Source organism: Cygnus atratus, chromosome 1, assembly GCF_013377495.2.
Source record: "Cygnus atratus isolate AKBS03 ecotype Queensland, Australia chromosome 1, CAtr_DNAZoo_HiC_assembly, whole genome shotgun sequence".
Lineage (NCBI taxonomy): Eukaryota > Metazoa > Chordata > Aves > Anseriformes > Anatidae > Cygnus > Cygnus atratus.
The window spans coordinates 124,441,250-124,468,910 of NC_066362.1; the positions used below are offsets into that span (position 1 = coordinate 124,441,250).

The 27,661-nt window shown below is 43.3% G+C and overlaps 1 protein-coding gene across 4 annotated transcripts in view; it reads left to right on the forward strand.

The window, feature by feature from the left end:
* The first annotated feature begins 6,816 nt into the window (after positions 1 to 6,816).
* Positions 6,817 to 27,661, forward strand: part of PCYT1B (phosphate cytidylyltransferase 1B, choline) — a 32,781-nt gene continuing 11,936 nt past the window's right edge. The window contains exons 1-6 of one of the 4 annotated variants that reach the window (XM_035542340.2): positions 6,859 to 6,992; positions 8,874 to 8,979; positions 17,966 to 18,065; positions 20,375 to 20,491; positions 23,674 to 23,825; positions 24,775 to 24,853. In XM_035542340.2, the coding sequence (XP_035398233.1) occupies positions 8,941 to 8,979; positions 17,966 to 18,065; positions 20,375 to 20,491; positions 23,674 to 23,825; positions 24,775 to 24,853 (487 nt within the window). In that variant the 5' untranslated portion in view covers positions 6,859 to 6,992; positions 8,874 to 8,940. Of the gene's footprint in view, positions 6,993 to 8,858; positions 8,980 to 17,965; positions 18,066 to 20,374; positions 20,492 to 23,673; positions 23,826 to 24,774; positions 24,854 to 27,661 lie in introns of all 4 variants that reach the window. The other 3 variants (XM_050714235.1, XM_035542339.2, XM_035542338.2) reach the window with 3 other exon arrangements.

The window sequence follows — 27,661 nt, forward strand, 5'->3', positions numbered from 1 at the left end:
TCTTAATTATTAATAAAAGCTAAACTAGCTAACAGATACTCATTTTACAGTGCATGGGTACATGTTATGCTTTAAATAAGGTGCGTATCTCTAGATTAGCAAAATCTACAGTTATTAAGTTGCTGGTATCCAAAATATTAAGCATTGATCCCCAACTTGCATGCCATCTAGAGTAAATTTTTTTGGTGTTTTACTTGGCAGGTTGGCATTTGAAATAGTACAGGAAAAGATCCTTGAAGGCATTAGCATGAAAATGTGACAAGTGGGCAGATAAAGGTTCACAAGAATAATAGAGAAAAAAAAGGTATTGGAAGCTTTTAATATTGAAAAAAGAGAGAGCGATGGAATACTGAAGATCAATCCAAGAAGTCTGAAATAGAGCCGGGGGAAAAGGAAGGCAGCAGATAGATTGAAGATGGTGTGATTTAGCCTTGTCAGGCAGCTAAGCACCACACAGCCACTCGTTCACTCTCCCCAGGTGGGATGGGGGACAAAATCGGAAAGGTAAAAATGTGAGAGCTCATGGAGTGAGACAGAGCCAGCTTAGTGGGTAAAGCAAAAGCCACGTGTGCAAGCAAAGCAAAACATGGAATTCATTTGCTACTTCCCATCATCAGGTAGGCGTTCGGGCACTTCCATGGCATCAGGGTTCATCACATGTAACAGTTTATTGGGAAGACAAATGCCACCACTCCGAACACCCCCGTCCCCCCTTCACCCAGCTATTATTGCTGAGCATGGTGCCATGTGGTATGGGATATCCCTTTGGTCATTGGGGCCAGCTGCCCTGGCTGTGTCTCCCCAGCTCCCGGTGTGCCCCCAGCTTCCTCGCTGGCAGGGCAGCATGAGGAGCTGAAAAGTCCTTGGCTCTGTGCAAGCGCTGCTCTGCAACAACTAAAACATCCATGTGTTATCAACACTGTTTTCATCAAAAATCCAAAACACAGCATTGTGTGAGCCTCTACAAGGAAAATTAACTCCGTCCTAGCCAAAACTATGACAGAAGGGTAGAAGAGAATGCAATAAAAATACGGGCAAGACAGTCTTAGCAAAGGCTTTTGTGTGGATTTGAGGGGGTTGGTGTGCATGTCTAGAAAGGCAGAAGAGGGGAAGGTGAAATTGTTCCGGGAAGAGAGAAAATAATGGCTTGCAGAGAAAAAGAGAAAGGAAGGATAACAACATACTTTAAATACAAATAGGAAAGAGATTTTTCTTAAATTATATTTATCTGTAATGAGTGAGTAAGAAGCAGGAGAGAGACAGCATGAATCATTTAGGCAAACTTTATACTGAGATAGAAAAAGCAGTGGGATCTGTAATATTTAGCAATATATTTCTCAGTACTGGTAAAGTAGCTGTAGTACCGTGCTTACACCACTCTGCAAGAATGTATAGATACCCAAAAAGCGACACAGAAGATAGTGAGGTGGCCTGTCAAATATGACGTATAAGAAAACTTTGGAACTGGGGCTGTTTAGTCTAGAAGAGGCATATGAGGTTTGTCAAAAATAGCAACCTGTCTGCTGAATGCCAGATCTCCACTCCAAATCCAGTAACTGTTGATTCAAAATCTTAACCATAAATAGTCAATGCCTACTAAAAGCAAAAGAGAATAAAACTGTTCTCTATGTCCAGTAGGAAAGCAAGACTGCGGCCACAAAAATTCAGGTTAGATGTTAAGAAAAAACTTTCTAACAAGAAAGTAAGAACAGTGATAAGAATGGATTGATTAAATTATTGCAGTCCTGGGGAGAGAATGATGAACAGAGACTAGCTAATTGAAATGCTTCACAACCTCTGTGCACCCAGCAGGAAAGTCCCACTGCTGGGAAGGCTGTCCTCCCATGACAGCACAATAATTAAAAGCTTGATTGTTAAAAATAGCAAGGACAACAAAACAATCTAATAATGGGAGAAACAGACCTAACATTTCCCACTCTAAGTGACTGTTCTACGACTGCAGAGAGATAAAATTAAGACACATATTTTCTTGGTCCAATACCAACCATAATTTCTTACTATTTTCTTCGAAAGTGCTTGTAAAAGCAGTTCATAAAAGAGTGAGAACACAAAGAACCTACCCCAAAGTTGATCGCCCCACTTATTCAAAATAGTGCTATAAGGCATGGATGAATGGCACTTTAGAAGCCCCTATTTTAGGTACTTACAGATTTCAGAAGATTTATCTATAAACTATATTGGAATTGACATGCCTTTTTAAAAAAAAGTCTTATTGTGGCCTACAGCTTCCTCACGAGGGGAGCGGAGGGGCAGGCGCTGAGCTCTGCTCTCTGGGGACAGCCACAGGACCCGAGGGAATGGCACGGAGCTGGGACAGGGGAGGGTCAGGCTGGGTGTTAGGGAAAGGTTCGGCACCCAGAGGGTGGTCGGGCACTGGGACAGGCTCCCCAGGGACGTGGTCATGGCACTGAGCCTGCTGGAGTTCAAGGAGTGTTTAGACAATGCCCTCAGACACACGGTCTGATTTTTGGGTGGTCCTGTGTGGAGCCAGGAGTTGGACTCGACAGTCCTTGTGGGTCCCTTTCTACTCAGAATATTCTGTGGTTCCATGATTCTGTGATTATTGAAAGACTGTCTAATTTGATTCCGTACAAGCATTTTGAGAATATAGTATTTACTAAAAATCACATCTCTGCTACAGGAATGTGGAAAGAGCCAGATTTTGTTATACCAAATCCTGTGTTTTTACCCTTAATAATTAAGGGTATATAATAAGGTAATAATTAAGGGCTGTCATTACATATATATAAAAAAAAACATGGATTTAATCCATATGCAATTCTGTAAGGCACTCTCATAAATCAGAAGTACTTTTAATTTACTTTAACAAAAAGGCGATAGTTTGTAAGCACTGTGCATTCCTCTGGAATGATGAACTACACCTTAAAAATGAGTTAAAGCTACCGTATCAGATAAAATTGCATGGAAGCAGCAAAGTGATGGTGTTGGAGGCAGTGAAAACCAGTAGGTGTATTTAAATTGATACCTTTCATTCTCTGCCCTTGCAGGTGGGGAAAAAAAAAATCCAGAATTGTGGGGTTTTAATCCCGGTCTAAAAATATGTGATTTAACTAATTGATCATCACAGCAATATGGTATCTTTTTCTTCTATTTTTTTTGACTACTAATTCTAGCAAGTCTCTCTATATAGACTTGCCTATATATCTTATGTATATATAGTCTATAAGTCTATATATAGAGAGACTTGCCTATACCTACATATATAGGTCTGTGTGTACATATATATATATATATACACACACAGAGAGAGATTGATAGATAGGTAGAAAGAAACATAGTATTTTAAGTATTCTGTTCCAGCCATAAGCCATTCCTCCATCTTACAAAATCTTGCAGCTGACAGCCATTAAAGCCTTCAGGATCCAAAAAACATATATTGAAGCACAACCCAGCTCATCTGTTAAATATTCAAGAATTTATTCTGTGATGTTTTCTGTAGATGCTTGTCTTTGAATTCAAACCCTATTTAACCATGCATCTCCCCAGTTTTCCATGGCTTCCTGCTGACTTTTGGACAGGAAACACTCGAGGGTCTATTTTTCTGTAGTATGACTCAGGTCTAAGTCAGAAGACTCTTGCAGCCTCTCTCATGGGCAGACCATTTTAAATACAGCTTCTGCTGTGGTATTTAGTGCTTGCTGTCTACTGAGGCACTTTAAACACTTGGTAATATTCTCTAGGGGCTGCAATACACTCCTGTCCCTGCTTTTACAAAGGACATCAGAAGCATGGAGTGTCCTGCTAATACAGCAGACCTTAGCCTGGAGACTGCTGGGTGTTTACAAGCTTCTCTGTAGCAGTAACAGATCTGGACCACTGAAGGCATCTGAGCCAAATTACTGTGTTAGCAAGGGGCTTAGAGGTAAGTCATTAAACTTTGCTGAAGATGGGGGTATATCTTTGCTTTAGCATTTAAAGAGCAGAAAGCATTCCTTGTTAACTAATTGTATAATGCACATCATTTCCCTTCTCAAGCAGCTTGAGGTCTTCAACAGGTTCATTCCCAGTTTCCACGTACAGGTTGCTCTTCTAGGCATTTTGCCTTAAGGCAAGGATGCCATTAGTATACACTAAGCAGCACAGCTACGACCATGACGTAGTAAGCTTGATGAACTAAGTTTCTCACTTATCTTAAGCCATCAGAGAAAGGGGAATAACCTCTCTGATGGAAGTGGACACATTAATTCAGATTTCAGCCATGTTGTCTGATCAGTGCTCGTCTGCTAGATTCAGTTTAATATGCATACTATGGTAAAAGCATGACAGAGATTTTATAGGTGATGGTGTCTATAAGGAATTGAAGTTTATTTAGTTGCATTTGTGTGCATTTCAATGACTAAACTGAAAAAAAGGCAAGGGGGTATTTAAAAATGACAGCCTGAAAATATAGAGGAGTCTGCACAGGAATACTTGTCTCCATGGTGTTCAGCTGCACAAGAAGTCCAGATGGAGATAATACTTTGTTTGAGAATGGAGGGGATTTAAATGTAACAGCTAAATATTTGATATATATATGTATATATCAAACTTGGAGAACGAATTGTTCCAGTTTGCAAAAAAGAAATTCCATACAAACAAAACAAAAACAAATACAAAACAAAAACAAACAAACAAACAAAAAAAAACCAACCAACCACTACGTCTCAGGGGGAACCTTCCTTCCAATTAAGAATTTTCCCTGTTTGCTGTCTACTCAGTTCAGATCTTGGAATTAGTGTTAAGGGGATTGGATCATGGTTTCCGGGCTCGTTTGCATATAAAATCAATTTAAGCACCATGGGACAGGATTTTTATGCATCAGATGTCTATTCAAGCCCAAGCAGTTGTTGCCAAGAGCTCCGTTGTTAAAGGCTGTGGCTATACGTCCCGTTTACTTCTGAAGAAATAGCAAGAGTATGCCCAAGAGACCATACTCAGCCTGATGCAAGATATTTGGTTACATAAAAGAAGTCAGATGCATGAACCATCCCACTCATCACTCTTTCTCCACTGGTCTTTTAAAAGTTGGCTTGCTAGTAAGGATTTCCGGAAGGCCATCCACTCAGCTTCTCCAGTCAAATCTAATTTTTATTTATTTATTTTAGAGGGTAAAGAACACATCTTCCAGCCTTTTGAAAGGCCGTTTTCCTCCACAGCAAGAAGAAGAGGCAGTTTAGGATGCCTTGTCCAAGAACCTAAAACCAGAACATTAACTAAGATCTTCAGAGCCAGGGTGGCCTGTGACAAAGTCAGTTTGGATGCACGTGACGGACCCCACAGTCTTCCCCTGCCTTCTCACCAGAGCCTTTGCCATTATTTCAACTCTCTCTATTAATGCGGTAGAAAACATTTTCTTGATCATGCTCTTCAAACAGAAGGCAAGAAAGCTTTAGTATAAAATATCTCCCAAAGTTGGAAAAGAAGTGAGCAACAACAAAGGTATTCCACTTCCACGTTGAAATTCTAGCACCACTTAGCTGATAACACCACTGTAAGAGAGATATTGTTCTTTAATGCTACATGTATATAGAAAAAGATCATCTCTATGAAAAAACATTATGAAATACTAATTGAAATGCAGCCAGGCTCAATAGCAAACTCCCAGCATGAAAGCAAAGATGGAGTTCACCTTTCTGCGTACAAAGCGAGGTGAAGGAATTTACATTTCCAATTTATTGGCAATCATCCGGCTGCATAGCATCTCTTCCCCTTCATCTCCCACGCTAGGTCAGGAAGGGCTGGGCACTGACCCCAGCCAGGCATCTACCTTGTCCCGCTCCTTCTGTGCCCTGGCACTGGTCTCCTGGGAGCTACCACACGCTGTTGGGTTTGTTGAAGGGCTACTTGTGAGGTCCCTCTGCTCATGTCCCGACACTGCTCTGCCCAAATGTCCTCCTAAAAGTGTAACACTCCTTGAAATATTTTTCCTGAGGAAATGAGCACTCACTTTGGGTCAGAGTACCCACTTTAGTTAGAGCACCCGCTTTGGGTCAGAGCACCTGCTTTGGGTCAGAGCACCCGCTTTTGGTCAGAGTACCAACTTTTGGCCAGTGCACCCCCTTTTGGGGCAGAGTACCCCTTCGGTCAGGGCACCCCTTTTGGGTCAGAGCACCCATTTTTGGGTCAGAGCACCCCGTTTTTGGTCAGGACATCCCTTTTTGGGGTGGAGCACCCCCTTTGGTCAGGGCACCCCGTCCTCAGAGCACCCATTTTGGGGTCAGAGCACGGCTGTGGGTCAGGGCACCCCCCCTTGGCCAGAGCACCCATTTTTGGGTCAGAGTCCCCGATTTTGGTCAGATCCCCCCCTTTCGGGGCGAAGCAGCAGGGGGCGGGCCGCGCGCGCAGCCGCTAACGGCCGGGAGCTGTCCGTTCAGCACCCGGGGCCGGGCGCCTCGCCCCCTGAGCAACGGCTCCTCCTAGCTCGCCTAGCCTTTATTTTTGGGGTCGTTCTGTCGGTTTTGGGTTCTTCATTTCTGTTTTTACTTCAACAAGCCGCGCCGCTCCCCCGCCCCGTCCCGGCCGCGCCCCGCCCCCGCTCCCCGCCTCGCAGGGCCCCTCCCCTCCGGCGCAGGCGTGGGCGGAGCCAGCGGGCGCCCGCCGTGGCGCCGCGGGGCGGTGGCGGCGGCAGCCAGCCAATCAGGAGGCCGCATGCAAATGAGCGCGGCGCGCCGCTAGGCCGGGCGGGGAAAGAGGGAGGGAGGGAGGAGGGGGAGACGCCCGGTTGCCATGGCGACGCGCGGGCGGCTCCCGGGGAGACCCCCCCCGGGGCGGGCACCCGCGTGACGGCCTGAGCGGGACCGGGCGGGGGGGAGAGGAGAGGAGAGGAGAGGGGCGGGGGGGGGCTGCCGCCGGCCATGCCAGTGCTCGCCGCCGGTGCTGAGTCAGAGCCGGGCCTCCCGAAATCCCCCGGTGATGAGCGGCGAGGAGGGGCCATGGAGGAGCTGGAGCACACCTGCCCCCAGCCGCGCCTGGTGAGTCCGGGGGCCGGGGGGGAACGGGAGAGGGACGGGGATGGGGATGGGGATGGGGAAGGGGTGGGGAAGGGAAGGGGAAGGGATAGTGATAGGGAGGGGAAGGGGAACGGGAAGAGGAAGGGAAGGGGAAGGGGAAGGGAAGGGAAGGGGAAGGGGAAGGGAAGGGGAAGGGGAAGGGAAGGGGAAGGGGAAGGGAAGGGAAGGGAAGGGAAGGTTAGTTCAGTCCAGTCCAGTCCAGTTCCCCTCTCTTATTTTAAGGCTGCCCTCGCTGTGCTGTAGCCCCGCTGGCAGAGGAGCCCGGTGAGGCCCCAGCCCCGCTGGCCCTGTGCTGGGACCCCAAGGGATTTTGACTCCCCAAGGGGTCAAAGCCTCCTACCTCCCGTGCGCTGACCCAACACAACCCGTGCGTTTTCTGTCTTTTCCCTGAAGCCTTGTGTCGTGCCCGTCGGGAGCAGTCGCTCCTTGCCCTGCCGTCGCCTGCCCCTTGGTAGAGGCGGCAGGAGCCATGCCTGCACGCAGCGCCCAGACCCGCAGGCGTACCGAGGTGTGGAGGTCTGCGACTGATGCAACAGTTTAGACACGGGGAATCAGCTCACCGAGCTCCCGGGTTCTGTCACGGTCCTAATTAACGCGTACTTAAAAACCAGACTTCAGTAATTAAGCTCAGCGCGGTAGTCGAGACATTTAATGTGACAAGGAATAGCAACGCTATTGGAGTTGACCTAAATTGACATTTTCTGCTTGCTAGTGGTATAATTAGAATGAACTTTAAAGAAAACTCTTTAATTTGTTCAAGGGATGCTTTTGGAGCTTTCTAGTGGGGAAGGTGAGCTCACGTGCCGTTCCTGCAGGGTGTTCGTACACACTAGGATTTCTCTGTCAAAAGCTCAGGTGTAACAACCCGTCTGAATACATTACTCCGTGTAGTCTGACGTTTTAAAAGATCTTAAAGAAAGAAGTGACAATATGATGCCAGTATTTACAGTGTCACCTATTCCATTATAATTTCTGTGGAAATTAAGGTGACAGCTAGAGTACGCGAGTAAAGCAGGGATTCATTACGGTGTTTTAGATCTTCACAGGTACCAGTAAATTAATAACAGGCAATGGAGACATTTATCTGAACAAAGATTCATGGAAAAAGTGTCCTTATGAAGTGGTATTTTGTCAGCCAGCAGATCTACATTGTCTTCAGCAAAAAAATGAAAAAAAAAAAAAAAGAAGTTTAATGGGATCTACCTCACTTGGTTAGGGTGTAAGGAATGTTACAGACAAGTACAGTCAAGTTCCCCTTAACAAAGCTGTGTCTCAAGTGGGAAGAATTCAGAGCTGGTGTCCAGAAAAGCTAATCACAACTCTGCAGATGTTGAGTAGTAGCGGGGGTTTTAAGCTCCTATCAGATGCTTTTAAATATTTTCAGTACATCTTCTGATCCCGCTCCTTTGAAGTCAGCATGCTCAGTGGTGGATCACTGGACAAGTCACATACTTCATCCGTACATCTAAAAGTGGTATATATCTTGGTTAACGTTTTAGTATCATCCTGTTCTGCTGGACCACAGGATGGTACCTCAGGACGATACCAGTGTGGCATTTACAGAGGACTTTTTGATGCTTCTCTTTGGTTATTATACGGCTCTAAAATGAATTATCTGGGCCTTAAAGTTCTTAGCGTATGTTTGTATTTAGGAAGCTCCTTGTGTTAAAAGAGGATATTAAACTTAAGAATGAGCCCAGATTTTAAAAGATGGAAAGGGGATTAGTTGTTTTCTGCAACAGTTGTTGTTGTCCTGTTCATTGAAAAATGAATTATTTATTTGAAGCCTTAAAACTCTGAATATTTTTAATGGATATCTGTCACTAGGTCCTCTGATTTTAGGCTATGGAGTCTGCTAGCTTGGCAGGAAGTGTCACAGTAGGACTAAGGAAAACCCCTGTATCCTTCAATGAGCAGGAAAACAGGGCACATTGAAGGCAAATCTCAGGTAAGTTTCAATGTGTATTGAAAGCTGATGTTTTCCGGTGTGTAGTACTGTTGTGATATAAATTGCCATTAATTTTTTCCCAAGACACTCTTTGGGTTTTCTTAACTGACTAGAGCATTAATGAGCATTCTTGCTTCAGTCAATTCCCGTGATCCACCTTTCACTTAGACTTTGCCTTCTTTATGCTCTCAACTTCCATGTATTCGGATGCCAGAAAAATCTCTCCTAGAGTGACCTATGTATCCTAGTCATAGTGCACCGCAGAGAAACAAATCAACTAGAGCCTCCAGCTTTGTCCCTTATGGTGATTTTAATAGATTTGTGGTCAAGAGAAAAAACAAATAGCATTTCACCAGTCCTGGTTTGTATAGTTCTGCACTTACCCATTTCTCATCTGGACCAAACTGTGGGTTAGTGGGTTAGGCCACTTTTCAATCTATCACTGTCCAATCACTTTCTTTTTTTTTTTTAAATGAGCATTGCTTCTCCTGCTTAGCCACTGGAATATCCATGGTTTGGTCGCAGGGGTCTTCATTGTTTTAAATGGATAAACATTGCTCCTGGTCGTATCGTGACATGCATTCAAGATATGGCAGTTGCCCCCACGTAACTTTAAGGGTTGCAGACCACTGGTGGGCTCCAGATCTCGGTGTGGGAATCCCCTTTAAGGTTTGCCTGTGTCTACCTATACCGAAAAGGCCCATAAGTGAGGCATGCCCTTAGTCTAAGTGGATGGCAGAGATACCAAAGGAGGAAATACAAGAGAGGAAGTATAAAGCCCTCTGAAAAGAAAAAGGCAAGTCCCTTGGGGTCAAGAGTTTGACTTCGGTCGCACAAGAAACTCCATGTGGGCAGCTCGCTGAAGGGTCAGTGTGCACCTTGAGAATTGCTAATCCTCAACCCGCAGTAAAGAAACAGACATTTCAACACCCCTCTTTGTTCAGCAAGACTATTCCAGATAGTGTCTTTCAGAAAAAGGAACAATGGCAATTTATAAGTACAGTGCTGCAAATAAAGCAAAAACGAATACACATCGAAACTTACCTGAAAACAAACCTCAAAACTACTGGTTGGCCTCATCCTTCCCTTCAACATATGGAGAGCTTCTTTTCCTCATATTTCATGTCTCTGTCATCCAACCTAGGCCCCAGTGAGAACGTCTGGAAAAGGACTGCTGGGACCTGAGTGCCAATGTAATATTTTCAAAATTGGCTGATGCCCTTAGGGTTAGGTCAGTTAAGGGAATGAAGTACACTGAAATGGATGTTTCCATGGCAGTACCTAGCTTGTTGTGCTTTGGTCTGATGTGAGATTACGCCCCAATGAGGAATAAAGGCCTTTCTGCAACATGCAGGGGAAGTTAGGCACAAAAAGCACCTGAATTAGCCAAGGGGAACTACAGGGGAGGAGAGGGCATAGGCAGGTGGGTGGCTGTGCCTACTGGGATGTTGGTGGGTACAGGGCCGGGAAGGAATTAAGCAGCTGAGAACAGTACTTTAGGGTCAGTCCGCCAGATGACTGAAAGAAGCTGGTGGGTGTTCCCTTGGCAGTGGGGTCCCAGGAGCACCAGGCTGTTCCCAAGGTCACGGCTACGTGACGTCCGTACTGCCGTAGCAAGCCTGTTGGCACCCGGCTCGAGCTGCAGCCGGGTCCTGTTTGCCTGTTTGCCCTGTGTGGAAGTACCGTGCTGGGTTTTTCTGCCTAACATCATCGTTGTGAAGGCAGAGGGACTAGCTGGAGACTTAGGAGCTATCCATATGGCAGATAAAACGTGTTCTGCCAAGGCACTGTAAGCATTGGGGCTATTTGAGGTTCACCCTGGCAATCCCAGCAACTGTTCCCGAGCCTGGGCTTACTTCTGCTGCCTTGTCTTGAGGTTCAGAGGCTACACGCTTTTATGATTCAATAGGACTTAGGCACCAGATGCCTTGGAGCCACTGTATCTGCAGTAATTTGGAGAATGAGACTCAGGAACACTTGAAGATCACAGCTTTCATGTCATTTTAGGTATCAGCTGCTTTACCTATTTCTTTATCATTTTTAGAAGAAATGACAGTGAAATGAAGGTGACATTAGACTCCTCTAGACAGTTTTCTTATTGCTGCTGTTAAGCAATGAAATGTTAAGCACAGCATTTGAAATAATCGCAAGTAAAACCTGCGTGCCTTGGCTTTTTATATTTTCATCCCTGGATGCCTCACCTCGTTCTTATTTGCAAACAGTGTTTTGAGAGGGTCTGATGCATCCTTTAGAATTATTTCAGATATTGTACTTCCATGAGCCATATATCTTCATATTTATTTTTCATGTATGACTAACAGATATATGCAATTTTAACCAGAGGAGCTAATGCCAAATTTAGGGGCTTTTATTGTGGTTACAAAAGTGTCCATGTGTCTGTTCTCTCTCATCTGATGTTAATTCTTAGGGGGTCTGCCATCTGTTCACTTCAAATTGGAACTAAGCATAAATATATAAGTAAAAAGCCTGACATTTGAGGAACCCAGAATGACTTTATTTGCCCAAATATCTTTTAGTTCCTTTACAAGTTTGGTTTCTGCTCTGGAAAATTTAACTTTTCGTAAATGTTGGCTATTACACAAAAGCACAAACTCTTAAAAATGTCCAATATGGTTTGCACTTGGGAACACGTAGCAATCTTTGCCACGCTTAAAAAATAACTTAAAAAATAGCCTGTAGGCACCAGAAATCTGCTGCGATTTGCCTTTGCTGCATCAAAGAACATGTCATCAGTATACACTCCAAAATGCCATAGTCTCTGCGAAAACACATTGCGATCTGTATTGGTCAGATCACAAACTTACAGATACACTTTTCTGCAGGATTCACAGATGACCTGTAAACGCAGGGAGCAAACGTTACACTCTGTGCACTGTATTCCTTGCTTGCAAATACATCGCTGATGCTATTTTAGAAGCAGCTTTACTAGGAGAATGTTACCAAGTTCTTAAACTGTGCTGTTGTCGCTACTATGAAGGTTTGTATCATACCTTTAAAAATAAGTAGAAAACCAATGTGAATAGTTTCTCTCTGTTCTCTCCCCCAGGGTGTATTCAAAATTATAACATAACATATATAAGAAATGTAAGAAGAAAGCCAATGCTGCAGATACAAGAATTACGTGTAGTGTATAATCACACATTTGTAGTCCTGTACTCAGTGCAACTGGAACTGTGCACTTACACATTTGTTCCCAGGTAATCTGCCTTCCTTCCCTATACACACACAGACAGAAGGCTTACAGTGAAAAAGCTCTCGTGAAAGGCACGGGATAAATCAGAGATCTGTTACAGAAGTGCACTGCACTTCCTGCAGGAAAATAGCTCATCCCAGGATGCTTTTGTGTTCCAGCTGGGGAACTGCAGAGAATACTTGCCTCATGTGCTGGGGGAAAAGTCTTTTAGTCTTTTTTTTTTTTTTTTTTTTCCCAACATAGCTCTATTTTGAGTAATGATTTATATAAAAAAGCTACCCTACATCTGACTTGAAATAATTGATAGACGTTAAGTATCTTTATGTAGAAGTGCAAGCAGAGATTGAAATTGGGCCAAGTTCTCCCAATATCTCAACTATAGCTTGAGTGATTTCAGGAGATTAAGCCTTGCCTGTATTAAACCTGAAGTTTTATGTGTGCCTTCTAGGCATATATCAGGTATATACACTAATGTAGGAGCAAAAAGAAACAGACATTAGAAATAAAAACAAAATACCAGCTGACATTATCTCCATTTTCTGGATCGGTCAATAAAACACAGAGTGGCATCGGAGCAGTGCTTACACACTTTGGGTCTGTTGTCCACTGCCAACTCTCAGTGTTAATCATGGGCCATCAAGCACCTGCCATTCAGCTTTTAAGTGCAAATCCACTGAGTTTGGTTCTGCAGCCCAGTTGCAGCGTCCTCATTTTGCGATGGCCTCTGCAGACTGCAGCGAGGTAAGCAGCGCCCTGCTGAAGGAGCCGCATGCGTCCGTGGGCTGCAATACTGCACGTCCCTCCTCAGGGCTGGGGCAGCTGGCAGCCTGGATGGGTGTCCTGCAAGCAGGGCAGTAGGGTGTGGGCTCACAGACTGCTTGCTGCTGTAACTTCAGCTCTTTTGGTGGGTCGTGCCCAGGTCCCTTGTGTGCAGTGCTCTGTCCAGTCGTGCCAGGGCAGTGAGGCCGGGTTTGCGAATTGCAGAGGTTGGTGGAGGTGCTTCATTCATGTGAGCTGTGCTTGACTTGGGACCCATCCTACCTCTGTGAGGGATTTTGTTTTCTAAAAAGCATGCTCCAATTCAGTCAGAAGTTGCAGCTGTCATGCAGGAATCTTGTCTTGAAACTCTCTGGCCTTTTGCAAAGATTAGACTGGATTATATAGTAGTTGTTCTAGTTTTATAATCTATGAAACGTATTTACATCAGTGTGCTTCTTGAGAAGGCAGTGGAAGCTTTTTTCCTGCTATTGTACCTTAAATTTGTAATTGCATCTTGCATTTAATCATTACCGACTTAATACTAATGACGAGCAAAGTATATTTGATTGAAGATAAAGCCCAGAAAAAGCTACTGGGAATAAGGCAATTTGGAATGCATGCAAACAGATTTATATTTTTTTTAAGTTATTATTCTTGTTAGGTTAGTTTGCTCTATTTTTTGTTACATCCACCTCTCTGAGTCAGCAGAAGCGTTGGAGAACAAGATAGGTTTTCTTCTGTTTCATGCGTTCATACTGGAACTGTTCATTTGTGAAAAGTTTACCTCGAGGGACCCACTGATAACATTCAATTACAACTTCCTTGCTCATAAATTTACCTGTTTGGGCCAAAGTTACTGAAGGTCACAAATCCAACAGACAACGGGATTTTCATTTCTCATACTGTTCACTCCCTGAACCTCTAAGAGAAGACCTGGGTAGTCCTTCAGATAGTGTTTCCACTTGCAAAGGGTGTTCATGCTTCAGAAACTCAGCAGGCATTTTTAGTTCCTTTTAAAGAGTTTCAGTAGCATTTTGCTCTTAAGAAATGTTCCTTAAAACTGATGTCAGCGTTTCCTGCTCTGTAATTACTGTTTGCCAACATCAGGAGCAGGTTCCAAAATAATCTTTCCTCATATGAGTAGATCTTCCCCACGTGATTTGTTCCAGTGAAATCAGTTATCTGTTTTAAATACTGCCTCTGAGATGAAAGGAGATTACAGCATCATACCTCCCACAGCATTTGCCTGCCAGTTTAATTTTTTTATAAGCACAGGCCCTACAAAGCCCAGCTCTACAAAGTTTCACCTGGATAGTTGTATTGGTTCAACGTCTGAAGTGTTACTGGCAAAATCTTTGACGTATAGCTGTTCTCTCCATCAAGAGAACGACGTTTTTGCCTGTTTATGTTATGTGGTGAACAAGGTAGTGTAGCTGTCTTAAATAAATAAAAAAGTAGCTCCTTCTATTAGCACGTCGCATGCAATTACTCTGCAGGCAGAATTATAAAGGCAGACGCAATATTGTGTAGATGGGTCTATGTTTGCCCCTTTTCAAAAATATTTCTGTCTTCCTTGTTGCTGTGTAAAAAGAAGAAAAAAAAAGAAATACAGAAAACAAGCTAACACAACTAGTTATTCCTATTACAGACTGCAAACTAAAGAAGGTGTGAAGGTGTTCATGCTTTTTAGATGTCATTTCAGTGGTTTGACTTCTGTTCATCTACAAAACACCTACCACTTTCTTTTAAATCCTTTAGGAACATAAGCTTTTAATATTTATATTGCTGAATTGCAGCTAAGTTAAATGGTTACAGTAGCCTGAGAGGCTGTGAGGAGGGATAATAAAAAGGCAGCATCAAGATACACCTGAAAATGAGCTACTTCCATCCGTCATATAGGATTTCTTCGTAAAGTGTCCTGGCCACAGAACCAGCTCAGCTGGGGAGTGCTGCCTACCACGCTGCACTCTGCTCTTACTGTCTCATGTATTGAGGAATGCAAAGACATTACTGTGTGCAGATGAAGCTCCGAGGCGTTCTTCAGCCTGGAAAAAAAGTGACCAAGGGGAGAAAAGAGAAAGGACTGTGAAATCGTGAGAGACGGGGAATAGGTGACTGTGGAAGAATTTACTGAAGCTTCCAGTGTAAGAATATCAAATAATACAAGCGAGAGGCAGGTGCTGAGCAAACAAAATGAGATAATTCATCACTGAAGTCACACTGAAGCTGTAGAACACCCTGCATCACAGAATCGCGCTACAGGATGATGCAGATCTCAGAAGCCTACTTTGGTCCAAAATGCAAGGGTGATTCGGCTTGCTTGGCTAATCACAAAATGTAAGTGCCCAGAAAATAATAAAGGCACAGATGAAGGGAAAAGTCTGTCAGATGAAGACAGAAGTACATTTGCACAAAGTCTTTGTCTAACCATCTGATTATTGGCAGAACTATAGCAAACTTCTAAAGGTACTTTAATGGATTAACCAAAATGAAAAGGCTGTTACATGGATTACTTGCTCTCTTCACCCAATTCCAGTTATTACAAGAAACTGGAAAGAATATGAGTAATTATATCAAAACAGAAAGACATTTGATAAATTATTTCTGGGTTTTGAACATTTCTTGAAATATTTTGTCTTATGCTCTGGTAGACAAACCAAATGGTCTTGTAATATTTTACTCATCAGACATTTTTGTTAAGCTCTGCGGCATCTTTTCTGGGCCAGAGAAAATGAAATAGTATTGGATGTACCAGTTGGGAACTATTGCTGTATTTCACTTGATCTGTCAGCACAACATATTTATGTATTTCTCTGTCTACGTATTCTCTCTTTGATGGAACTTGGCTGATTTTAATTTACTGTGTTTAATGCGTTTTAATATCCAATGACTGAGAGGTCAGAGAGTAATGGAAATATTGACAAGTCTGGTTCTAAGACCTTGGCTGTAAAGTGAGCGTTAATGATGAGTGTTTACAAAAACTGGATTGAAGGGAAGCTAATAGTGGTTGTTCTCCATTTAGTGGGGACCACAAGAAAAATCTTGGTGTTGCACGGCCTTTTACATGGACAAAAAGCACTACAGTGTTTGCCTAGAAAAAAAAAAATCTTGCTGCAAACCAGGCCTATTTTCTTCAAGTAATCTCCAAGGCAACGGCCTCTACCAAGCTAGGATCTGATTACCAGTTGCAGGCCTCAGACCATAGCCATTATTGTTTTAACGTTTCTGCCTTCCTCTTTATCCCAGCGTGAACCAGGCTGTACGGGCTGTTGTGTAACTTGACCTTGCTTGGAGATGATAAGACAGGTTAGCACTCAGGGATCACAAAGACAGAAGCAAAAAGACAGTATTTAGAAAATAAAGAAAGGAGCTCACACTGCATGATTATGTGTAATGCTCTACGCTGTGCTACGTGGGTGGCCAGCCGAACAGTTCCCTTCCGTGAAGCCCAAGCAGAAATGTGGAGTTTGCCATAGAGTCTCAATTTTAGCCTTGTCTGTGTGGAGAAGCTGTGATTTTCAGCACTAATGTATTAAAGTTACCTTGGACGATTTCCTGTAGCACTTGAGCTTGCAAAAAAAGGAAAGAAAAATGGAAGAAAAAAAAGAAATATATATAAAGGTTGAGTGCTTTTGGGAAACAAATTGAATAGGAAATTCCAAAGCAGAAAGAGCTGAAAGTGAATCTTAGAGCTCACTTTTTGGTGTTGTTTTAATACTGTTCTCTGAGCTTTACATGCAACAAGTCAGTGAACCCAGAGGTCAACAGCAATTAGGCAATACATGTCTTTGGGTTAAAGTGTCTCAGCGATGCTAAGGAAAATAAATGCTCAGTGATCAAGTGTTCAGTGTCTAAAAGCTGAAGAAGTGTAAAGACAAGGGAAGAGATTCTGTTACTATCAACCATGGGTGCACAAACTGATAATGATAAATGTGTATTGTATAAATGGTGACTGTCAAAACCAAGCCAAACCACTGGTGCAAGGTCATGAGGTCCCAGCTGTATCATGGTGGAGGCAAAGTAAGTTAAATATTTCCCTTGGTTTGTCTTAACCACTGACTCATTTCACAAAAACAAAACAACCCAAGTCTCAGCTAATGATATCTTGCTGTTTCTATGATTCCATAAAGATTTCAAGCCTAGAGCAGGAGAAACATTTTTTTCATATCAGACCATATGGCAGATAATAAATATCTGAGATTCTTATTGCTGATAACTTCCTACAGAGGTATGGGCAGAATAAGTAATGTCTGTAGTCATGTTTCCTGACAGATAATACCACATCATTCTTCACACGTCCTCATTCTCTCTGTAATATCTTTAGGTTATAAGTTCTTCAGAGCAAGGACCCTCGTGGTGCTCTGATCGCAGAGCATTTTAGTACTGTTACAGTACACGTCAGAGTAGAGAAGGGAATTGCAGCTCAGTTTGCTTTAGCTAGGTGGGACTTCTGGTTGCGGTCTTGGCTTTATTTTGAACGGCTCCTCAAAATTGTCTAAGGTTCTGATTAAAAACACATTAAAACAGCTTGTGGTCCCAGTCATCTGTACTGATGTTTTGTCCATGGAAGGAACTGGTGCTTGTGAGGGATGGCCCATTTGTAGCATTCTAAATCCCAATTAGTATTTCCAGCTATGATTTCCACATAGGAGGATACATCTTGCATCTTGGGCCTTTGAACTTGTTGAGACCAAAGCAAGGGTTAAGCTGCTCTGACCAAAAAAAAAAAAAATCAGACCTGACTTTGTCCTGCAAACAGAGAAATTATGTACCTGCACTCACTTCACAATGTTTGAGCTTCTCAACACAGGCAATGAATTAGGTTGTATTTAGAAAGCCTTATTTTCCTCATCTTTTCACATTGTGTGAATTGTATATGCTGAAGGGTGACCAAAAAGCAAAAGTCTCCAGGGAACAAACCAGCATTAAGCCTGGTTAGAGCACGGTTAAATGGTGCTTTTTTAACTACTCGGTGGAAAAACAAATTGACTTTGTGTTTTTCCCCCCTTCCAGACTCTGACGGCACCTGCCCCATTTGCGGATGAAACAAGCTGTCAGTGCCGAGCACCCCACGAGAAGCTAACCATTGCACAAGCCCGCCTGGGAACACCAGGTATGTGTAGAGAGCTACATCAGCAGGACCATGGGCACTCCCAAAGCACAGGCTCTCCCTTACAGCTGTGTATCAATACTCACTTTTGCCTTCCATTTGGAAGCAGAAAGGCCAGCCTGGTATCTGGTGCTATTAGCTAATGGGGAAGGAACAAGTAACTAGAGGACCATTGTCTTCCGCTGGAGAAACAACAAGGGAAAATGTTTCAAGTTAGAGTTTGATGTTTTCATGGATGTCTGCATGTTGGTCAAAAGGAAGGCTTGCCAGCCCACTCCAGACAGCCTGAAAATTGTGTTGATTAGTGGCTACTTTTGGGATTCTTCACATGCTGCCTATGTATGCCGGAACATGTCTTCTTTCACTGATGTTCTTGTTGACCACATCAGACCTTAAGTGGCCTTAAAGGCCATTTGCCCTTTGCAAAGAAACCATGTCCAATTTCTGAACTCTGTCTGGACATTTTTGCCAGACTTATCTCTGTGATCGGGCTTGGGGAACAGAATGATTTCACAGAAAGTCCCAAATACATAAAGTACAGTCCATGAATATTGGATCTTTGTTGTTATCATCTCTGCTGTCCTTTTGCTTGGAGGTGGCTATTCTGTGGCACTGTGTGGTGGTTTTACTCAGGTGAGCAGCCGAGCTCCACCATGACTGCTGTCTCACTCCCGCTCCTCAAAGGAAAAGGGGGAGAAAATATGATGAAGAAGGCTCAAGGGCTGAGATAAGGACAGGGAGAGCACTCACCATTTATCGTAACGGGCAAAACAGTCTCAGCATAAGGAGATCAGTAAAATTTATTAACTATTACTCACAAGCTAGAGCAGTAGGAAACTAAAAGCAAATTTAAAACACCTTCCATCTATCCACCCTGTTCTACATCATCTCCCTGAGCAATGTAGGGGAACGGGGAATGGGGGCTGCGGTCAGTCCCTAACACTTTGTCTCCGTCGCTCCCTCATGGTCACTCTCTGCCCCTGCTCCACGTGGGGCCCTCCCACGGGACGCCGTCCTTCCTGAACTGAGCCTGGGGGGCTGCCCACAGGCAGCAGCTCTTCAAGAGCTGCTCCCACACGGCTCCGTAACACGGGGTCCATCCCCCAGGAGCAAACTGCTCCAGCAGTGGTTCCCCACGGGCGGCAGCTCCCCCCAGACCCCCTGCTCCTGCGTGGGCTCCTCTCCACGGGCTGCAGCTCCGGCCCGGGGCCTGCTCCTGCAGGGGCTCTCCATGGGCCGCAGCCTCCTCCAGGCCACATCCACCTGCTCCACCGGGGGCTCCTCCACGGGCTGCAGCGTGGAGATCTGCTCCGTGTGGGACCCATGGGCTGCAGGGGGACAGCCTGCTCCACCAGGGGCCTCTCCACAGGCCGCAGGGGAACTGCTGCTGCCTGCCTGGAGCGCCTCCTGCCCTTCTGCTGCACTGCCCTGGGGGGCTGCGGGGCTGTTCCTCATTTTTCTCTCTCCCAGCTGATGTTGCACAGCAGTTTTTTTCCCTTTTCTTAAATCTACTCTCTCAGAGGTGCAAACAACATCGCAACATCGCTTATTGGCTCTGCTCTGGCCAGCAGTGGATCCTTTTGGAGCTGGCTGAAACTGGCCCTTATCTGACATGGAGCAGTTTTTGGTTTCTTCTCACAGAGGCCACCCCTGCAACCTCCACTATGAAAACCTTGCCATGTAAACCTACCACACCATTGTCAGGTCTGTCATTTGGTAAAGCAAGTTTTACCTTTTCTGTCTGAAGACTGTTGCTGAAAATTTCATACAGAAAGAAGGAGTTACAAGGGTGACAGCAGGTGGATGGTAAAAAAAAAAGATAGACTCATTGATGAGAAAAAAAGATCTTGGGGGAAGTATTAAAAAAGGGTAATGAAGTATTTATGTGGAAGCTGTGGAAAAAAGAAAGACAGACCAGAGTGGAGAAAAAGTGAGGTGATAGGAAAAAAAAAATAAGGAAAATTTTCAAAACATCCAGAAGGCAGAACTAACTAGAAAATCAGAGGGAAAAGAACAAGACATATGGTGGAACTCTGAATGAGACAGGAAGATGACATTTTCTCTAAATTAAAATACAGGGATGATCGATGATAATAAATAGGCTAAGTCTGAGAGAAAACAGCAGAGAGTACAGAGAAGGAGAAGTTATAAGCAGTATAAAACACTGCAAGTTCACCCACGGTGTAGTTTGAATATCAGAACGGGGGTAAATCTCCACAATGATCTTATCTGGGAACAAAAACCTGTCCAGTAGAATTAAGTGCAACTTGTTTTGGGTCTGGAAAATCACTGTTGTGTTTCTTTCTTCACAGTTGACAGACCTGTCAGAGTGTATGCAGATGGGATATTTGACCTCTTCCACTCTGGCCATGCTAGAGCTCTTATGCAAGCCAAAACTCTATTCCCAAATAGCTACTTATTAGTAGGAGGTAAGATCAGAGTTATTTCTTGTGCTGGAGTTTTGCTTCTGTGCTTCAGCATAAGCATTATTGCTGTGCTCTCACCCCCAGCTGTTTATACACTATGACTTTGAATGCTACTTTCACTCTGGGGGCTTTCTATAGGTGATTTGCCTTGACTTATGTCTTATAATTGAATCAATTAAAGTAAAAGTCAAATTCTGCCCTCAGCAGCACAGGCACAATTCCCATTCTAGTTAAAGCAGGTGCCTGCATGACTCTGAGCTTAGAATAGCTCCATATGAATAATTTACCTTTTTCAGTTATTCACTCAAAATTGTTCAAAGATGGAGATGAGTGAATGAGATCAACCACTCATTTATTTCTGGCTCTTCAGTCCTTCTGCCAGTCAGACACAGCCCACGTCCCCTGGCTGCTGGGTCCGTACTGTGTCTGCAGGCCCAACCTTCAACATCAGCAGAGAAGCTAAATTCAGACCATTATGTTTGGAGACCGAAATGTAGGTTATGATTTGAACATATTTTTCAGCTCACAAGTGTCCCCAGGCAGGTTACTTTCTTTTCATACTTTTTTTTCCACAACTATCCTCTTTTTTGCTGTGCGGCTTGCTAACAGATGCTCAGCAGTTGGTATATGCCAGAGAAGTCACCGCAGGGAGAGTGACTGTTTCCTGCTTAGCTGGCTGTGCACACGCTGCTCTCGTGAGGCCTCATGAACATGCATTTCAGTTGCAATTTCCCTGCCCCTTTGGGTTTGAGATATGTCTCTCATAAACATTGCACAGCAACGGTCAGCTGCTGCTCAAATGCTTACAGAAATGATGATAAAGAGAATGTGAATGCAACCTTCGGACACTTGATAAATAAATGATTTTGTATCTTTGTCCCAAATCAGTTAAAAGGAGGGCAAAAAAGACGTAACACAGAAGAAAGGCAAAATCTCTATATATACACAATCTTACATTTTACTGTTAAGTTTACAAATGGTGGCAATTCAAATGGAGCTTCCTGGAAGGGAAACAATATTCCCTTTGTTATGAAGGAAAAATTTAGGACTCGTGTTTCTCTCCGGAGCCAGGTATCTTGCAGAAGCAGCATGTAGAGGTGCAAAAGAATGAGGCTTAAAAAATGATAATTATGTAGATTTTGTTCTTGTTTTTTAAAGGGAGAGGAGTGGAGTCATGGTGTCATGGATCTGGGAAGGAGCTTTGGGGCAAAAGTCTAGCTCCTTTGAATTTTGTGGCATAGCTCCACTTTGCCCTTTATTTTTGGAGTGAAGGACAAAGCAGCCAGCACTCATCAATACCTTTTCCCAGCAATGCACTGTATCTTAGCATGTTTATAAAACGGGCACTTTTCCACACCCACATACAATTTGTGCTGCAAAAGCACTGGTCTCATATGTGTTGGCACCACAACCAATCCCCTTTATTTCTTATTGTGAAAATAATTATTTGGAGCTAAGTTTGTTTTTTTTTTTTAAAGATATTTATAGCTTCTCAAATCAGTTATTAGAGCAGGATGACAGAATCAAAAGGAAATACAGACATATTGTGTCTGCACTGTACAGGAATAAATAGTAATCAAAAATTGAAATCAAACCTTTCTACAGATTACAAGCTAAAATTACTATTTTCCAATAATTTTAGTAGACCCTTTCTTCTAGAGGAGGGTAGCTTTAAGATGATATAAAGTCTGTAAAGAAATATAAATACAGTCTCAGAAGGGAAGTTTCTACTGCAAATGCTTTGATCTCCATTAAATTTCTTGTCAGCAGGCATCAAAAATGACATAATAGGATAGAGTAGCATTTAGCTAGCTGAAATACATATATATTATTACCTGACTTTGAATTTTGCACAAGCTCCAGGGCTATCTAAACCCTCCTACATTTTTCCTACTTTAAAGGCCCTTCATTACCATCACAGCAAGAACATCCATTTTAGATCTCAAAAAAGGCTGTGTCTTTGTCAGAGCCTTGTCCGATAGGCTGATATTTTCAAATTAGAAAGAAGCAGCAGCTACAGGGCTGCTATCACACTTTCCTGCAGCACTAATAATGTTGCATTTATCATTTGTCAAGTACATTTACTGTTTGTCCAGGTGTCGCAGAAAAGCGAGACCCAAAGGCATGGGTTTGACCTGTGGTGATGGTATCAAACTATTCCACGTGGTGCATCAAATGGTTATTGTAGCTGTAGTGCCAGACAGAGTTACAGCTACAGGGACAGGCCACTGCCTCTCCTGCAACATTATGTGTGTAGAAGGATAATAGCCAGCTTTTATAGTCCCCCAGTAACACGGACATTGCCTCCCCCTCAATTTAAAAGCAACATGTGATATGGTATTGGTACATCCAGAGTTAAAGATGCAGGATTCCTGGGCTTTTAACTCTGTTCTTTTCACTAGAGCACATAGCTTCTTCCAGTCCTTTCCACGAGGTTTCCTTCTGCAGTTTCCCATTTGATCATGGCACAAGCCTTACTTCTCTTTCTATGAAATCTGCTGAACTCAAAGCTAAATTCAGAGACAGATTCCTGTAAAAACTGACATGGCTTATTTTCTATCAGTGTTTATTTAGTGAGAAACTTTTCTGCTATGATTTAGAGCTGTGTTGGCAAATTAATCATTTAGAACTTTGCTTATGTAAGAACGAACATTTGTACTGTGAAGGTGGTTGAACACTGGAACAGGACACCCAGAAATGCTGTGGGGTCTCCATCTCTGGGACGTAGCCCTGAGAAACCTGTTGTAGTTGACCCAGCTCTGAGGAGGGGGTTGGATTATGTGATGTCCTGGTACCTTCCTGCCTCAACCATTTTGTGATACTTGAGGTTTGTCAGCACTGTGTGGTTGCTGACACTGCACTTTCTGTCAATTTTTAAAACATTGTCCATTACCCCCAAAATCCTCCCTTGTAGTGGGATTCACTTGCCTCAACGTGCATGTACAGTACCACTTGAGATGTCCTACAGTATGTCACTCAGGCTCTGACTGCAGTTCTAGAAGGGAAGGATCTCTCATAAATATATGGTTGTACCTGCCAACTCTGAGCAGAACTCTTAGATGCCCTGGAGCTCACTAAAATTGTAATAACCAAGTGCTTAATGGAATTATCAGGAAATAATAAATGGCTGGTCAAGCAATTTCTACTGTGGGTGGAGCCATTTTGTTGATACTTCCGTATTTTAGTTTGCAGTGATGATTTAACTCATAAGTTCAAAGGCTTCACTGTGATGAACGAAACTGAGAGATACGAAGCCCTCAGGCACTGTCGCTATGTGGATGAGGTCATCAGAGATGCACCCTGGACGCTGACACCGGAGTTTCTTGAAAAACATAAGGTACGTTCCTCCCCTTATCCCTCCCTCCCCTTTATAGACGGACAGTTGAAGATAACAGCAAGCCTGTGAACATGTATCAGCTGAAGTAAATTATTTAATTCAGTTAACTCCAGTCACAGAAATTAGGTATGCTGCATTGCTTGCCTTAGCCTTTGTCAGAAAAAGCTGTATTTCTCTTGCCGTTTTTTTCTCAGTGTGCTGGGGTGATTTCTCGGAATGCTGGGATCGTTTCTGAATGGCAAATAGCACTGAAGAGTCATCCATAAATTGACATTCAGGAAAGGAGATCATGAGGAGATCAGTAAAGTTATCATGTCATGACTGAAGCCCTATTAAAGTCCTGAATTAAAGGCACATTTCCAATTAATGTCAACAGGTGCAATAATTGGCCAGTAATACATAAAAATACAGTGTGTCCTCTAAAAGGCAGAATATGATTTCGTACATGCTATTGACTGTCTTGCAGTACATGTCTTAACAAAAGCATAATTAACTAGAATTAGTGTCCACATCACTGGGTGATGAATGGACAGCATGACAGCTGTTGGTGGGCTGGTATATACGCACAGCCCTAAGGAGACAGAATCAATAATCCTGCCTCCATGGTTTTGCAAGTAAAGGCTTTGCCACTTGACTTAGCTCTTCCAGTAACAATAAAAGCAGATACAGCTCTCTTAGGTTTTCTACAGAATATCACACAGAAAAAGCCAGAGCAGTGTGTTAATGACAATGCTTCTGGAGACAAGCTTTCTGTACTTTCCTAACTGATCACAGAATATAGTAGTTTTAGGCCTAAATCTAGTGCAATATTCTAGGTGATGGCTTTAGGATGAGAATGTCAAAAGCAAGTCAGCTGAAGTCAAGAAAAGAGTTGGTCCTCCACAACGACCCCTCATTGAACCAAGATTCAGTGATGGTGGCATGTGATTCTTCTTCTGTTCACTGGCAGATTGACTTTGTAGCCCACGATGACATCCCGTACTCCTCCGCTGGCTCGGATGATGTATACAAGCACATAAAGGAGGCAGGTAAGGGCAACTTCACACTTCTAGCACCTTTCTTTTCAGCCTTGGCTCAAATTCTTTTACTGCCTTTTGACCACAACTGCTGAGAAAGAAGCAGCAGAGATAATACTGCATTCTCGTACACCCTCACAGTAGGTATTGCTGACATCAGCAGAAAGATTCAGTTTGCAAATCACAATGTCCTTGCCTGAATTCTTGCCGTAACCCCCAGGAAACCATTCAAATCTATCAAAAAGGGGCCCCATCTTTTTTTTCTTTTTTTATTTAAATGATTTTAGGTTGCTCAACTAAGATCTCTGAACTAATAAAAATGAGTTCAGTTCCCACAACAGCCCAGCCAATTGCAGCGACTTGTTGGTAACCACGAAATGATGACTCCTTGACACGGAACAGTCTTTAATGTGGGAAGGCACACTGTCAGCATTCAGGAGTCATTAGGATCCACTTGTGATTTGCACCGAGGGTTCTTTTCACTACACTGGCAGATGGTTTAAATGAGTGCCGGAGTAATTAATTGGCATGACCACTTAGCTATTTGGTTGACCACAGTATTACATTGAATGTGAACATGCTGAAGTCATCAGGAGTTTGTGTCTCTTTGGTTCATGGAAGCTGAATTAAATCTGAGGAGACCATGTTTAGCCACATTTGCAGGCAGCAGCTATCCCAGCACAATAACTAGTGCAGGAGTAGGAACTGGTCATTCCTTTCTCCCACTGCTCCCTGGAGGTGCTGCTTTGAATACTGGGGAATCCATCCTCTTCCAGGTCTACAAAAACATGTTTTGGGCTCTTAAAAGAATTCCAGAGCAAATCTGCCTGCTGATAATTTGGAGTGCAAAGTGACATTCTCAAGCTATACAATGACAGCAGTAGGCTCAGTAGACCTGAGCTAAAAGAATAAGCTTTTTATAGCATCAGTTCTTCATCGTTTTCCAAACGCAAACATCACTGTGGTGTCAGACTCACAACCCTCCTCTGGGAACTGCTTTTTCTACAGCTTCAGAGCCAGCACCAGCTTCCTTTACTAGGCAATGGGACAAACATCCCTCTGGTAAGGACAGGTCACTGTGGGACACACGGAATGCATGCTGGCTGGGAAGCTATTTTGACTTAGACCTATAAGGTGCCGAGTTAACAGTACAACAGAACAGGCGCCCTTGGTGTCACTTTGTCATTATCAAACTGAGCTGGAGAGTGCCCAAACCTGGCACATCTTCCTCTGCTGTTGTTAGGAATGGGTGTAATGTGCATGCATCCTTATGAGGAACTCAAACTTTGCACAACAGAATATGAACTTATAGCTTCAGAGATGTGTTCTGTCCTGCGCCCGTCACTGCAGGATGGTGGAGAAGTGACTTCAACCTTGTATGACTGAAATTTGTTAGACGTAAGATGGGAATAATGTTACTTGTGGAGGGTTTTGAGTTCTAGTGACAGTAGTCCTGACACTCCAGAACACCGTTATGATGGTAATGAATTTCTTGTAGGGTATTTTGTTTTAAATAGACCAATGCTGTGGATGCATTTGTGCTTTTTCCTTAGTTCCATTACTCTCATTTTCCCACACTGAGTAGTTAGCGAGCAGAAAAGCAAATGGGAAGTGTGGAGCTCTTTGTGTAGATTCCCATGGACTACTATTTCCCCACTCTAGTCAATGGGTGGGAGAGTATATGGACAACTGGGAGCTGTGCAATGGTGTGCTGACTAAACCTCTGTACATTTGTAAACAATTAGGTTTGAAAACATCAATCAGTGTAACACATGGAGCCAATGAAAGCAAAATCAGTGACTAAAGGTGATGTTCCTGCATGTGGCTTTGTCCACTTACTGGAAAACAATTCAGCACTTGGCTTAGCAAGGGTAGGGTTTGGGTTTCCTTAATGAATTCTTGTAGCTCCTATCGATAAAGGTTTTTGGCTTAAAGTGGGTTCCAAAAATAGTTTCCTGAGTGACTACTGCATGCCTGAAAAGCGTGATCAGGGAACCCTAGCTGGTCACGATTAAAACAATCTATTTTTGAGCAGAATAGTAGTTAGAGATCATAAAGAGAAGGTATCACTTATCATTTAGTCACAGGAGGCTGCTAAGCTTCTTGATTCCTTCACCAGTTCTTTTTCTAACCCTGTGAAATTGGCTACCAATGCTGCCTACTTCAAGTGAATGTGTGAAGACTAATTTGTCAATAGCTATAGCGTCCTTTTAAGACAAGGCACTTTTTTTTTTCCAAAACCATTTCCAGTCTTAACTTATCTCTCTCTCATCAGCAGTTTAATTTTGCAATTACATGTAAGTGATAGAAGTAATTTTGGTAGCCCTAAATAACTACTAAAACAAGGTGAGCTAGTATTCTGCTATTATTGCCTTTGTGACTTGCTTTAACATGTTAAATGAGCCTGTCTTGATGAGGAGCAATATGTTCCTCATCTATGCTGAGGAAAATCAAGCAGTATTAATAAATTGCCAGTTTTATTAGTTGGAGAAGGGAGAGTGATTATCCAACCCCTTAACATGGCCAGACGTACATGAAATGGGCTGTAGAGACTGATGGCCTGTCCCCACAGTGTATATATCCACGTTTGTTCACACCACCATTACTTGCCATCTTCCTGTTACAAGCTACCAGCACTTCCTGGGTGTTTCCGTTTCCATACTGTAATGCAGAGTGCACATCTCCTACCTGGAGGTGCTCCGTGGCTTTGGCCAGTGGTTTGTTTTACCGCTTTGCTTTACTCAGCAGAACAAAGACTGTCAGATGGTGCAACATAGAAATGGAGGGGAGAGTGGAAATATGTTGGAGAGCCCAAACAGC